Genomic DNA, 12,926 nt, shown 5'->3' with positions numbered 1-12,926 from the left:
TTGAAAACCTAGCATCCCTAGGGCCTGGTTCCATCTTAAGGACCATAAAAAATATAACTAAATAAGCAGTCAAATTTCCATCACTTAAAATATCTTCAACTTCTGGGTGGTGGTGGCACATGCCTTTCATCCCAGCATTTGGGAGGCAGAGGCAGGCAGATGTCTGTGAGTTCCAGGCCAGCCTGGTCTACAGAGCAAGTTCCAGGACAGGGTCCAAAGCTACAGAGAAACCCTGTCTCAACAACAAACAAACAAACAAACAAGAAATAGCTTCAACTATGCCCTGGAAACACTGATAGCATGTTAGAGATTCCAGATGCCAGATCCTTCAAGTCTCCTGTAACTGAGCCCTGCCCTTTCCGCAGGGCAGAGAAAAACCAAACTAAGATGGGTGCATTCAGCCTAGGAACCCAATGCCAAGGCAGATACACTGAGGAGAGATTGGAGGCCAGCATCCCTCTTGCAACACTTTGCCCTTACTTAGTAACACAAAATTCACCTTAAAGGAATGACAATAGCACCTAGGAAGAGACACAGAGACATGCTTACCCCAGTATCAGAGAATACAGTACAAGGTACCTGAAAGCAAATACATGGTAGATTCAAGCCTGGGCTGTCCTCAGGCAAATGTGGGACTCTGCTTCTGAAATTGGGGGAAATTTTGGTGTTTAGGGTTCATTGGAAGATGAGGATGCTTCTTTGCTTCTAAAAGAAAAAATTTGAATGAGTTAATTACCAACATAAGAAACCTCCAATCATGAATGAATTTCATCCTTGCACAGTTGTTCTTACAGAAGGAAACACAGCATCATTTGCTCCATACATGTTTTATTTTCAGCACACCATAGCTTAGAAATCTAAGAAATATGTCTACTATTATCACATGTGTAAACTGCAGGAAACGAGACTCTCAAGTGATTGAAGATCCCTGCTGCAGAAAGGAAGAAATGACATCACAGGTTTCCCATGGTCTGTAGGGGTCTCACTGAAGCTTGAATAATAAAAGCATTGTGTTGTTTTGTTGTTGTTGTTTAAGAATCAGAATAATCTCTCTCCTGACAACCATACCTCCTTCTATTAGACATTTTAACTGAGCATTAAATAGTACAAATTCAAATGAAAATGTCTAGGCCAAAGAGCAGGCCTACAATCTAGTCCAACTTGGGTGCGTGTCAGATTAGATGCACTCCTGCAAAAGTACAGATGAACACACCCCAAAAACCAAAATCACAAGCCCAAAGCAAAAAAATAAAAACAAATTTGCACATTTGACTGTCCTATTAAGTAGGGTATTTTATGGAGCTACATACCTCTTTAAAATACCACCCTGGTTCACATGCAAGCTAATACTTGCCTGGTTCACATGCAAGCTAATACTTAATACTTTTTTTTTCTGATCAATACAGCAAGCCAAATTATTATGGGGGGGCATCTAACTATGGATTTTATTTAGAAGGAAGCAGGGCTATAGTGATAATGGCAGATGTCTAGCTATACCTCTTTCTCTAAAGCCCATTAATATATTTATGAACAAATCAAATACATTGCCAGAAGAAGAACACTGCTGTTAATGGCTCAAGGGCTACTGGTTCCAGCATGATCCTTAGTCAGGCAAAATATCCTTTTCTTGGCTCCTAACACTATTTATTTTGCTTCCTGCCAATCTTGAAAATTATTCATGCTGTGTGGCATTTCCTCATAAATGCTTCCTGGTGTTGCATTTCTCTGCATGTGCAGTATTTAATTTCAAACTGCCATTCTACCTTTAATAAACATTTAGAACTTTCATAGCATGAGGGAAATGCCCAAAAGGCATACAAAAACAAGGCTGGAAGAACACCAGCAGAGTCGGGTTTTCAGCAATATCTAGATAGCAATATCTATTACCAGAGATCTCTCTTTACAACCAAGATAGCATTCTCAATCTGGGTAAAGAACACAAAATCAACACCTGTGGACTCTGGTACAGAGACTTTAGTATCAGCATGTTTAATTTATTGTTACTATTGTGAAAGAACAGTTCCCCATGATTAGTAAAATAGAATATATAACATATTTAAGGATCTAACCCAGGCCGTTAAGAAGCAGGAGAAGAGGATGCAAAAGTAATATCGGTTGCCACATGGTATCTGTAGTAAACATGGTCATGAGTGCAATAGTGCAATTTTCCTTTGCTAGTCCAGCAATGCAAGTCTTAGTAGGGAGTCCATGGGTGTGGCCTTTTGCATTTCAGGACTTAGCTTCGTGCTGGCCGAGGATTAGAGTTCCTGCCAGCCTTCTGATTCTGAGTGGACTCACTAGCATCCGTTTTACCTAGTCCGAGATGACGAAGTTTCATATCCCAGCGCTGTGAAATGTAAAAGAGAAAACAGTCACACGGACATAGCACAAGGGACATCATTTCTATGATGTTAGGGGGAGATTGCAAAATCAGATCTCTAAAGTGTTTTTCTACTCTTCCAAAAGCATAAAATCTCTATTCCCAGGATAACAATGAAACCGATACTGCATAAACTCAATGCTGATTTCAAAAAACACAAAGGAGACCATCTCATCTATAAGACATTCAGTAATGCCATCATACCAAAACTTAGAAATAAAATTCCCATGTTTGTAAATGATGCAAATGTCAGCAGTATTTGTACTTTCCAAGTTCATATTCAAGTGGAAGACTTATGTTGATAAATTTGAAAGGGGGGGCTATTTTTCATCCTCCTAAGACCAAAGCAATATAACCTTTTAAAGTTAATTGAGTGGTTGGGGAGATGGCACGAGTGTAAGAACCTAATGTTTGGTACTCAGCATCTGGAAAAAAGCCAAGTGGAGTGGTACAAGTCTATCATCTCAGTGCTGAGTGAGCAGGGAGGGCAGAGGACACAGACAGTGGAGTGGGGTCCTTCTAGCTTCATGGTCAGGGAATCTAGCTTAATTAGTTGGATGTCAGCTTCAGGAAAAGATCTGCGTCAACAAGTAAGGTGGAGAGCAACTGAGGAAGGCACTAACATTAACCTCTAGCTACCAGAAGCACATTCATCAGCATGCACCAGTATGTATACATAAACATGCACACACACACACACACACACACACACACACACACACACACACACACACAATTAACTGATTTGATTTGAATAGTGAAAACATGAGGTGTTCCTACAATAGTTTTCTAATATTTACCAGTTACAGCCAAAACACAAGATCCTGCCTCTGCCTCAAGTTTTACAATGCATGTACTGCAGGGTTTTGTTTGTAATTGTTGTATGCACTGTTTTTAATAAGAGACATTATATTTGCTTGTATTTCATATGAGCAATGTCAATAGTTTTTACTTATAAGAAATTGAATGGAGGTTACATTTTGAAAGTACAGGAAGTGATAAGAACATCTGTACTTGGCAAACTTCAGTGAGCATAGGAATCATCAGAGGATCCTGCTGGGAACAGATTCTTGTTCAACAGCTCTGAAATGGGGTCCATGATTCCCACATCTGGTGCTCTCCAGTGATCCTGGGGCTACTGGTTCAGCGACCTCACTTTAAGTAGCAAGAAGCTAATGCCAGATTACCCAAGTTCTGATTCTAAATCACTACTTACCATGCAAAGCTTTTGAACTTAATCAATGGCATTTTTATTGTTTCTATATTGAGATTAATAACATAAATAATAGGATTATTATGAAGACTGAATTATCTACAGAGTGAATGGCAAACAGTAAGTTTGCTATTTTACAATGTTTCTATTAAATAATATCTTCTTCCTGACTGACTTTGTCCCCACAATATTATTGCTTTCATATTTAAAAAGCAATCTGATCCTTAACTCCCTCTAAGACAATTCAAATATCTTGATTTGAACTACTGGCTGTCGTGGAACTTAGGGCAAACACTCATGTACATAGGGGAATGACAAAAGGTCTTTTTAAATAGACTTAACAAAGAAAAATCAGCTATAAAGAGCAACTTTGATTGGATTACAAAAAATAAGGTCCTCCATAAAAGTCATTTTAACATTCCTGAGTTAACCAAAAACATATAATAATGATCCTAATAATTCCAGCCAGAGGAGTTTTTCCCACCCCAAACTTCTGGCTCAGAACATAAACATGAATTAAAAATTGGCCAGTTGTGTCTGGAGATATGGCTCAGTGGTTAGGAACACTTGCTGATCTTGCAGAGGACCTGAGGTTCCCAGCACCCAAGAGACCACTCACAAACATCTATAACTCCAATTCCAGGGGATACCATACCCTCTTCTGGCCTTCTTGGGCACCAGGAACTCATGCATAGACATATACACAGATTAAACATACAGACATGTGAAATAAAAAAAAATTAAAAATCTTTTAAAAAAGAAACACAATGGAAGAGAGGTGGTGATGGTATATTACTATAATACAAACGCCAGTGCAGGAGGACTACTGAGAGTTCAAGGCCAGCCTGCACTATATTGCAAGGACCAGTCCAGTCTCTGCTAAATTGGAACTATCAGTCCAGCTAGGGCAAGGCACAGTCTCAAAAACATTACTCATTACTGGTTAATTGTTTTCCATAGTGTGTTTAAATTCAGTCTGAGACCACAATGACTTCATAAAAACTGTGAGTTCCCTGTAAAAAGCAATGGGAAGTAAATCCACCATGCTAAGAAACAGGACAGCCATGCATCCCAGGGAAAACATAACCAGGCAGGCTTGTTACACATGCCAGCAGAGGTGCTGAAGCTCTTCCAACTGGTACAGGAATTTAGGACAAATTCTTGTTCTGCACTAGGAAGCAGAAAACAGACTTGTGAAGATGAAAAGAGATCGCAGTATTCTGAAGACAAGCCATTTCTCCACTAATAATTAGACACCAGGTTAACTGATGAGAGATGAAAACAGAGAATACTCGTGGCCGGCTGACAAAAACACTGAGGACAAGAGGGACTTGGTAGTGATAGTTTCTACCTGTGAAATCCCCTCCACATTTTTGTAGGTCACTTCAATTCATATGTGTCTGCCTGGCTGAGTGCCAAATATATAAGATCAACTGCCTACGGGTGTTTAGCTTACCCTGTAAGTGCTTCCCAAGCCTTCCACTCTCAGAGAGAAGAGGATGTATTATGTTCGGTCAAATTCCCACCCCACCCTACCCCCACCCCAGCACACATCCTAGGGGATTCTTCAGCTTCCTGTGCATTTGCCCCACTCATCCTTTTCTTTGAAAAAGGTGCTGGTTCAATAATAAGAAATGAAAACCTTTTTTTAAAACTAAGTAATCCACTACTTGATTTTTTGATATATAAATTCTAGGATCTTAATATAAAATATTAAAGCCACATTACAGTTCTCAGGACCTAGTTTGGTCAGGTCCCTTCTCCGTTTATCATTGTTTTGTTTTGTTTTTTCCTTTCCTGGAGAAGAACAACTTGTTTGGAAGCAATAAAAACCCTGTATTTCCTGTTCTCACAACTAGAGATCAACACAGCACCTGCCCTGATCAAAAGTTCTAAGGTAAGTTTCTGGATAGAATTCTTGGAAAGGCATGCTGTCCTCCTCCTTTCTTCCTGCCTGAAATGAAGTATGATGTTGGTGGCAGAACAGTCCTCTGTGACTTCTATTGCACATGAAGATGGAAGTGATACCGTACAAATATCAGGAAGCTGGAGTTCAAATGATAACGTGAAGCCAGCATGTGGTAATTGGCTAACTACAAGTAGGGTGATTGTAGTTAGAGCTTCATACAAGTACAGAGAACTCATTCCTTAAATGAATAGAAACCTAAGACAATTTCAGTTCTTAGAATATTCAATGAGGGTTGGAGAGATGGCTCAGAGGTTAAGAGCAGTGACTGCTCTCCCAGAGGTCCTGAGTTCAATTCCCAGCAACCACATGGTGGCTCATAACCATCCATAATGAGATCTGGTGCCCTCTTCTGGTCTGCAGGCATACATGCAGGCAGAACCCTGTATACATAATAAATACATAAAAATAAAAAAGAATATTCAATATATGTGTGTATGTCTATGCACATGTGTATTATATGTATCAAGTCTTAATATTCTCATGTAGTTGAGGGCAATTATTTAATTTATTCGAGAGGTGGTTTTCTATGGACTACATTACCAGACAGAATTTTTTTTTCTGGTGCTGGGTGCTGGAGTGTGCTTGCCAGGTCAGCATTCTACCACAGAGCTGTCCCCAGCCCCAATACTTAACTTCTTTGAACACAGAATCTAATCTTACCTTGACTTTCTTACCAAGCCGGTCCTTCCACTTCTCAGCTATAGTGCCTTCCACCAAGAGTAACCTGCATTTTTAAAATCAAATGACCACAATGTATATTATTGAAAAATTCAAGGCATTGGTGACAAGAAAAACTAAATATGTTTGTTCTCGAATAGGGAAGCCAGAGAGTTGAAAAGAGTCTTAACTGGTTAGGAGTCATGGACCCCTTTTAGAAATAAACCAAGTTATGATCCTTCATTCCAGAAAATCCACACCCATAAATTATGCTTACATCTTTTCTATCCAATATATAAAATTAAAAGATAACCACAGTTCCCGAGGAAGTAGAAAGAGCCAAAGAAAAGAAAATCACAGCAAGATGTATAAAGAGAATATAATTCTTAGGGGAACTTACCTGGAGCGTTCCTCGTCTTCATAACCCATGATGATATACTCCTCATTAACATGAAGTGGGGGGCAGAGGCAGCCAGAGGTGGTGTAGAGGTTCACAGTGTCTCTTGGGATGTTCACCAGAGATGCCTTTATAATCTCTTTCACCTCCACAACAGCAGTCACATCATGGCACTTTGTCTTTACCTCTTTAACTTTAGCCCGAATGACTGGATCAAAGAAAGTAAATCTGATTCATATGATGGCACATAGTAGGTACACCATGCAAAAAAGCCAGGAGGATTCTTTCTCGTCAAGTCCTCTCAATTTCATACTCAATGGTTAGAAAGGAGAAGTTAGGCAGACACTTTTCTTCAGTGAAATTAAATGCCATCCCTGCCTTCGCTGTGCTCAACCCCAATTCCCTGCCAATTGTATATGTGTCTGTGTATGCACACACTGGTGTTTATTTATGCATGTGTGTGCACAAGTGTTTGATTTTCAAAAACCCACTGAATCAGGGTTGATTGTGTCATCTGCTATGCTAATCATTTCCCTCCAAAGTTTCACTTTGGACGTATGAATATGCATGTGTGCAGCACCAATTGCTGTCAAGAGGGATTAACTTACACTAATGTCACCCTCTGTAAAGGCCTAAACTCAACTCTATACTTCTTCTCTTCAGCAACATTCTTCACATGATCAATTTTCTCAAGGCAGGATCTCTTCAGGGCTACAGCAAGGCCCTGTTTAGTAGTGTTCCCAAATGAGTTCTTCAGTCTTTTTACCTCCCTCATCTCAGCTCACCATTAGCACTGTCCTTCCTTTATGTCAGCATCATGTTTTGTATCTCCTTTAAGTATACTGAACTTTCTTCTTGAATGAAAGTTGTCTGTTAGACTTTGTCTCCTCCATGTTCTTTGTGCTCAGCTACTCTGCCACTCCACGTCCCTGCTGTAAAACGGTGAATAACTGATACAAAATCCGTAAGGTTAAGATAACCTTAGGAGGCGTGGTTACGGTGTCTCCCTACACTGCTGTGTTATGGAGACCATTCTATCATGCCAGTTGCATACATCTCCCTCCCGAAACGCAAGTACTAGCACTTGCTTTATCCTATAGAACTCAGTTTCACTTTTCAATACAAAGGCAAATAGCCCTCCCTCCATTGCAAAGTCAAACTGTGTGACTCAGAATCTAGAAAGCACATGTCTTCTGCTCTCATGTGTCTCTCCTTTTGAAGAGCCACATTGTGTAGATCTCTACTTCTGGTACATAAGCATTTTTACAGAATTTTTTTTTAAAAAAAAGATGTGAAAATGTCAATTAATAAAAAGTCAACAGCAAAAGCTCAGGAAGCTTTTTCTTATTAGTACAAAGTCCACAGACGAATCACAATACAACCAAATGAATCCGCTTTGGGAAAGCTTTGTAGGTAGGCATGTATATACAAACCCCTACTTGCAGACCCTCCCATGTACTTTAGGTGTTCAGGACAACACAGAATTGATAAAAATCCCTCCATAAAAACATAAAGCCAGCTGGAATTTCACTCCTCTACCAGTGTTTTAACTTTATCACAGTAACATAATAGTCCACCAGAACAGTGATGTACAGAACAGAGATTCAGTTACCAGAACTTGTAAATCCTTAGGATGAAGCCTTATTTTTACTTCATGACTATTTCAGTCCTTAGAGTCTTCATTTGTTGCAATGCAAGTATGAGAGTTTGTGGCAGACAAGGTCTAACTACCCAGCTGGCCCTTGCCTGGCTTGATTGGCAAGCAGAGTCCCTTTCTATTTCTGTTCTCTCGACCTTGTATTTTGACAAGAGATAAGGTTTTCCTTCCAGACGATAAGTTTGGAAGGCTAGCTAGCAGACATACTTGTGTGAGTCCTGACTTAGATGAATGTGCTTCGCAGGATTCGCCAGCCACTAGCGATTAGGGAGCTGGGCAAATGTTCTCAAGCTAATGATTTATTTACCCAGGATACCCACTGTTTTCATTAGAAATTTTTAGCACATATACCTACTCCAAAAAAAATACCTCCCTACAACACCTACTTTATTATTCATGTAATTTTGCTAAAGCTCACAAATTATTACTGAATTAGTCAAGAATGAGGCAGAGGTTTTATAGGAATTGCAAATTGTTCCTGCCTGAACTTTGTTTTCCCAATAGATACATGCAAACATCTGTTGAAACATCTAGTGAAAATCAATATATTTTTTAGGAAATATTCCCCTTCCATTAGTTTACCTTCTAGCCAAGCATTAGATTTCCTGTTTTGCCTTAAGGATCTGTAAGTTCCACCTAAGAGCTAACTTTAAGTCATGGGTAGCCTGGTTAGTATCTGGCTATGAAAAAAAATTTCCTCCTTTTTTTTCTCCCAGTCATGACTAGGGAAATCTAGGTTGGCTTTGAACTTAAAAGTTCACATAGCCTTTATCAATTTTAAAAGACTAGCTTTCTGGAAACAAAGACCTCCTTTCCCTGCAGTCACATGGGTTTACATAAGGGCGGGGTCTTCAGCATCTGATTCTTAGGTAAACTTAACCTTCACCCCTGGGAAGTCTATCCCTCTCTAGCCAACAGTGGCTAAAATTCTACTGAAGATAAGCAGTTAGCTGGGCCTGGTAGCACATGCCCATAACTCTAGCTCCAGAAAGGTTTAGAATACAAGTTCAGGGGCAATTCGGGCTATGCAGCAAGTCCTAGTGTAACATGAAAAATAAAAGACCCAGACTGATACTGAGGTTCAAACTTCAAGCTGAAGATCAGAAAAGCAAAGCAGCTGGCCACTAGCTTCTTACCTTCACCTCAAGCTGATTGCGCTCCACGAGCTCTCACCAAACCTCAGACTGTAACCTCTCTTCAGTGTGACTGGAGAAAGAATGCCTCATAGTGAATACTAAAGACCCTGCTTCTATCTTCTATACCCCTGTAGTGCTGGGATTAAAGGCATGTGATCTGTTACTCTTTTAGACTGATTCAATCTCATGTATCCCTGGATGACCTTGAACTCAGAGAGATCCATCTACCTCTTAATCCTGAATCCTAGGATTAAAGGTGTGTACCACCACCTCCTAGTTTCTGGCTACTGGGATTAAAGGCATGTGCCTAGCTTCTATGGCTTGTGGCTGACTTTGCTTTCTGAATCCTCAGCAAGCTTTACCAAACCATAAATAATATATCACCAGATCCCAGGCCAGCGTCTGAAGTACAGAATCCCCTTCTAAAAATAAATAAATTATAAGTAAAAGATAAAAACTGATTCCACTGAAGAAAAACTTGGGAAAGAAGTTGCATTTGGACTCTCCTATCCCCAGCAGTTACTTTTATGCTGTTTAAAAATAATTCTGTCATGGTCTTTCACATTTCTCTTCTTCCAAGTCCCCAAACTGTAGAAGTTGACACAAATCTCTACATGCCCGATGTCCTCTAAAGTAAGGCATATGAAGACAAAATTCTTATTTTAATAATACAGTTCCCTTTGGAGGTCTCTGCAATCCATTTACTTATTAACTCAGGGGAGTGTGGAATGACCTTGTCAGTCTCCTCGACAGACTGGGCATCCCTACTGCCACATCCAACACAATACTATAAATAGAAAATCCCACACCTGACTTCATGTGACAGGCCACAGTCAAATTGAAGACACACCTATAATTACCTTCAGGAAATGATGTCTATGAAACACAAATTTCATGCTTCAGTCCCATTCCAAAGATTATTACATTTCCACAAATACTCCAAAATGAAAACTGAAAATCTGAAATCCTAAATACTTCGGGTCCCAAGCATTTTGCAAAAGGGATATTCAACCTCTACTCAAAGGCAATTATAGTAAAAATCTGTGGAATACAGCAACACTGAGCAGAACTATATCATACCAGCTAAAGAACTCTAGTAACTCCCATCTTCAAAACATGACAGTGATTTTTATTGACCGGACAGTTGATGTTTTTTGAAGGGTAACAGTGCCCAAAAGTACATTATGCAAAATGAAAGAAGGGACAGTGTTGGCTCAATAATCACTCATAAAACCAGCATTCAAAGAGTGTTCATGAGCAGTTGGGAAAATTAAATGAGATAGTTCATAAAACACCTAAAATAGTCACTGGTAGAGATAGCATCCTCTCATTAAGTCACCTCTGTTTGTAGAGGTGGCACTTCAATTAACATTTATCTTATTTAAATGCTATATATGATCAAGTTAAATAGCAAAACATCCCCTTAGATGGATTTCAAGAACTATTGTATTGCTTTCCAGTGTCCTTTGATTCACTTCACTGGAGAACAGATTCACCCCAGGTACCAACCCTGAGATGAGAATGTCTACTTTGAAACTGATCTCCGGGTACTCAATGCTATGGTTTAAGGTTTTTTTTTTTTTTTAAAAAAATGTGAGTACATCAGGCATTTGATGACGGTGTTGTAACTACAATAACATTTTAATTAGCTGAAGCTGGGGACAACCCTTGCAAGTGTCCTTCTCTGTTTTAAGCCTTACATTTAAACTACACGTTCACACGCATGCAAGCATGTGCGTGTAATATACACACAGGTTTCCCAACCCAGCAATCTATTCATGGACTGCGAAGGTATCCTTACCATAGTTGTAGTTGTTCCGGAAATAGGTCTTCTGTGTAGCTCTGACAGGCTTACATTTGCATCGTTCTGAAAAACAGGTAGTGGTAAGTGACTTTTCTATATTAGCTGTCTTAGTTCAACCAGGTGCCTTAAGGAAGATCGTGTGAACTTGGGGATGAGAGGTCGGTGCACTTCTGCGTTTGATTGTTGTCTCCTGAAGCTAACTTACTGTTCCTCCTGTCTACACAGCCTGTTTCTCGGTGGCAGGAGGTTCTCAAGTTCCCAATCTCTCCCATCCAGTCCTGCTATATTACTGCTCGCCATTCTGCTTGAGCTAACCAGGAGCTCAGACTCCCACACCCCAGGCTGAGAGGCTTACTTTGGCTTTTTTGGAAGTAGAACATAGGCGCACTGCAAAGCAATCTTCTCACATGTGTAGATAGCCAGTGTGGCTCCGTGGAAGACCTCTTTTGTATATGTGTGCTTTTTACAGACTACATGGCATTCCTCCACATACTAGGATCTGTTTCAGAAAGCCACTCAAGATAAACAAAAATTGCAATAAGCCAGTGAGTCCCTTCCACAGGCAAAATAGCTGTCATTATATACAATAGTATTTCTGGGCTTGTTGGGGAGAACATACATCTTTTAAAAGTATAAATCCTATATATTAAAATACTTACTAATAGTCTGCACTGAAATAATATACATATAAGTAACATTATATAGACATGAATTTGAGCAAGAGCAAGGGGGTATATAAGTGTATGAGAGAGGTTGGAGGGAGAAAAGGGAAGGGGAAATTAGAATTGCGTCCTAATTTCAAAAGTTAAAAATTATTAATAGAAAAAATAAATCATAAAAGACACCTGTGAGTAGTAACCTGAACCTATCTTACCTAATAGAAATGTGTGTCATAAAATCTCTGATTATCTCAAATTTTTCAACTGTAGATGATTTTACATCTTCAAGAGTATATTTTTAAACCTGTTATGGAAAAGCTATGCTACCAAAATTACTGGAGTTGGGTATATAGATCAGTTATAATGTATATCCTTAGACTTATGAGACCATGAGGTCTATCCATAGTAACACACACACACACACACACACACACACACACACACACACACACACACTCACACTCACACATTGTAAGCACAGCAAATAGTCAGTAAAGTCAATATAAAAAGACTATAATACACAATTTTCTTGGAAGATATTTGATTATGTGCAAAGGTTCCTTCAAGTCAGTACCCTGAGACAGCTTCACTAAAAATAATTAAAATTAAATAATCAAATGGTGACACAGAGCAAATGAATGAGAGAAAGGAAGCTAATGTTTTTCTTTAGTTCTGTTTTAAATTTTTTTTGTGTTAGTATGGGGACCAATAAAAAGGAAGACTCTCACATTGACCATCTGCTGTTATATTTATTATTTTATGTGCCTGGGTATTTTGCTTGAATGTCTGTCTGTCTGTGCACCATATGTGTGCATTGTCTGTAGAGGCATTGGAGCCTCAGAATTGAAGTTACAAATACTTGTGAGATGCCATACAAGTGTAGGAAATCAAACCTGGATCCTCTAGAAAAGCAGCCAGTGCTGTGTCAGGCCATCTCTTCAGCCCCCCTTTCTAAAATTTTTAATTAAATATTTATTTATTTTATATACAGGTATGTGTGTGGCGGGGTGGATACATGCCACAGTGCATGAGTGGAGGTCAAAGGAAAACTTGC

At 39.4% G+C, this 12,926-nt stretch overlaps 1 protein-coding gene across 1 annotated transcript in view; it reads right to left on the bottom strand.

Annotated features, from left to right (window-relative positions):
* Positions 1-2,029: 2,029 nt before the first annotated feature.
* The window catches only part of Frzb (frizzled related protein), a 32,212-nt gene continuing 21,315 nt past the window's right edge, over positions 2,030-12,926 (bottom strand). The window contains exons 3-6 of the mRNA XM_027420071.2: positions 11,211-11,276; positions 6,620-6,824; positions 6,223-6,286; positions 2,030-2,347 (exon numbers count right to left, since the gene is read on the bottom strand). Coding sequence (XP_027275872.1) covers positions 2,237-2,347; positions 6,223-6,286; positions 6,620-6,824; positions 11,211-11,276 — 446 coding nt within the window. The 3' untranslated portion in view covers positions 2,030-2,236. The remainder of the gene's footprint in view (positions 2,348-6,222; positions 6,287-6,619; positions 6,825-11,210; positions 11,277-12,926) is intronic.

Source organism: Cricetulus griseus, chromosome 6 (genome assembly GCF_003668045.3).
Source record: "Cricetulus griseus strain 17A/GY chromosome 6, alternate assembly CriGri-PICRH-1.0, whole genome shotgun sequence".
In the NCBI taxonomy this organism is placed as follows: Eukaryota; Metazoa; Chordata; class Mammalia; order Rodentia; family Cricetidae; genus Cricetulus; species Cricetulus griseus.
Note: the sequence above shows the minus strand (reverse complement) of the source record. Positions and strands in the feature narration are given on the sequence as shown.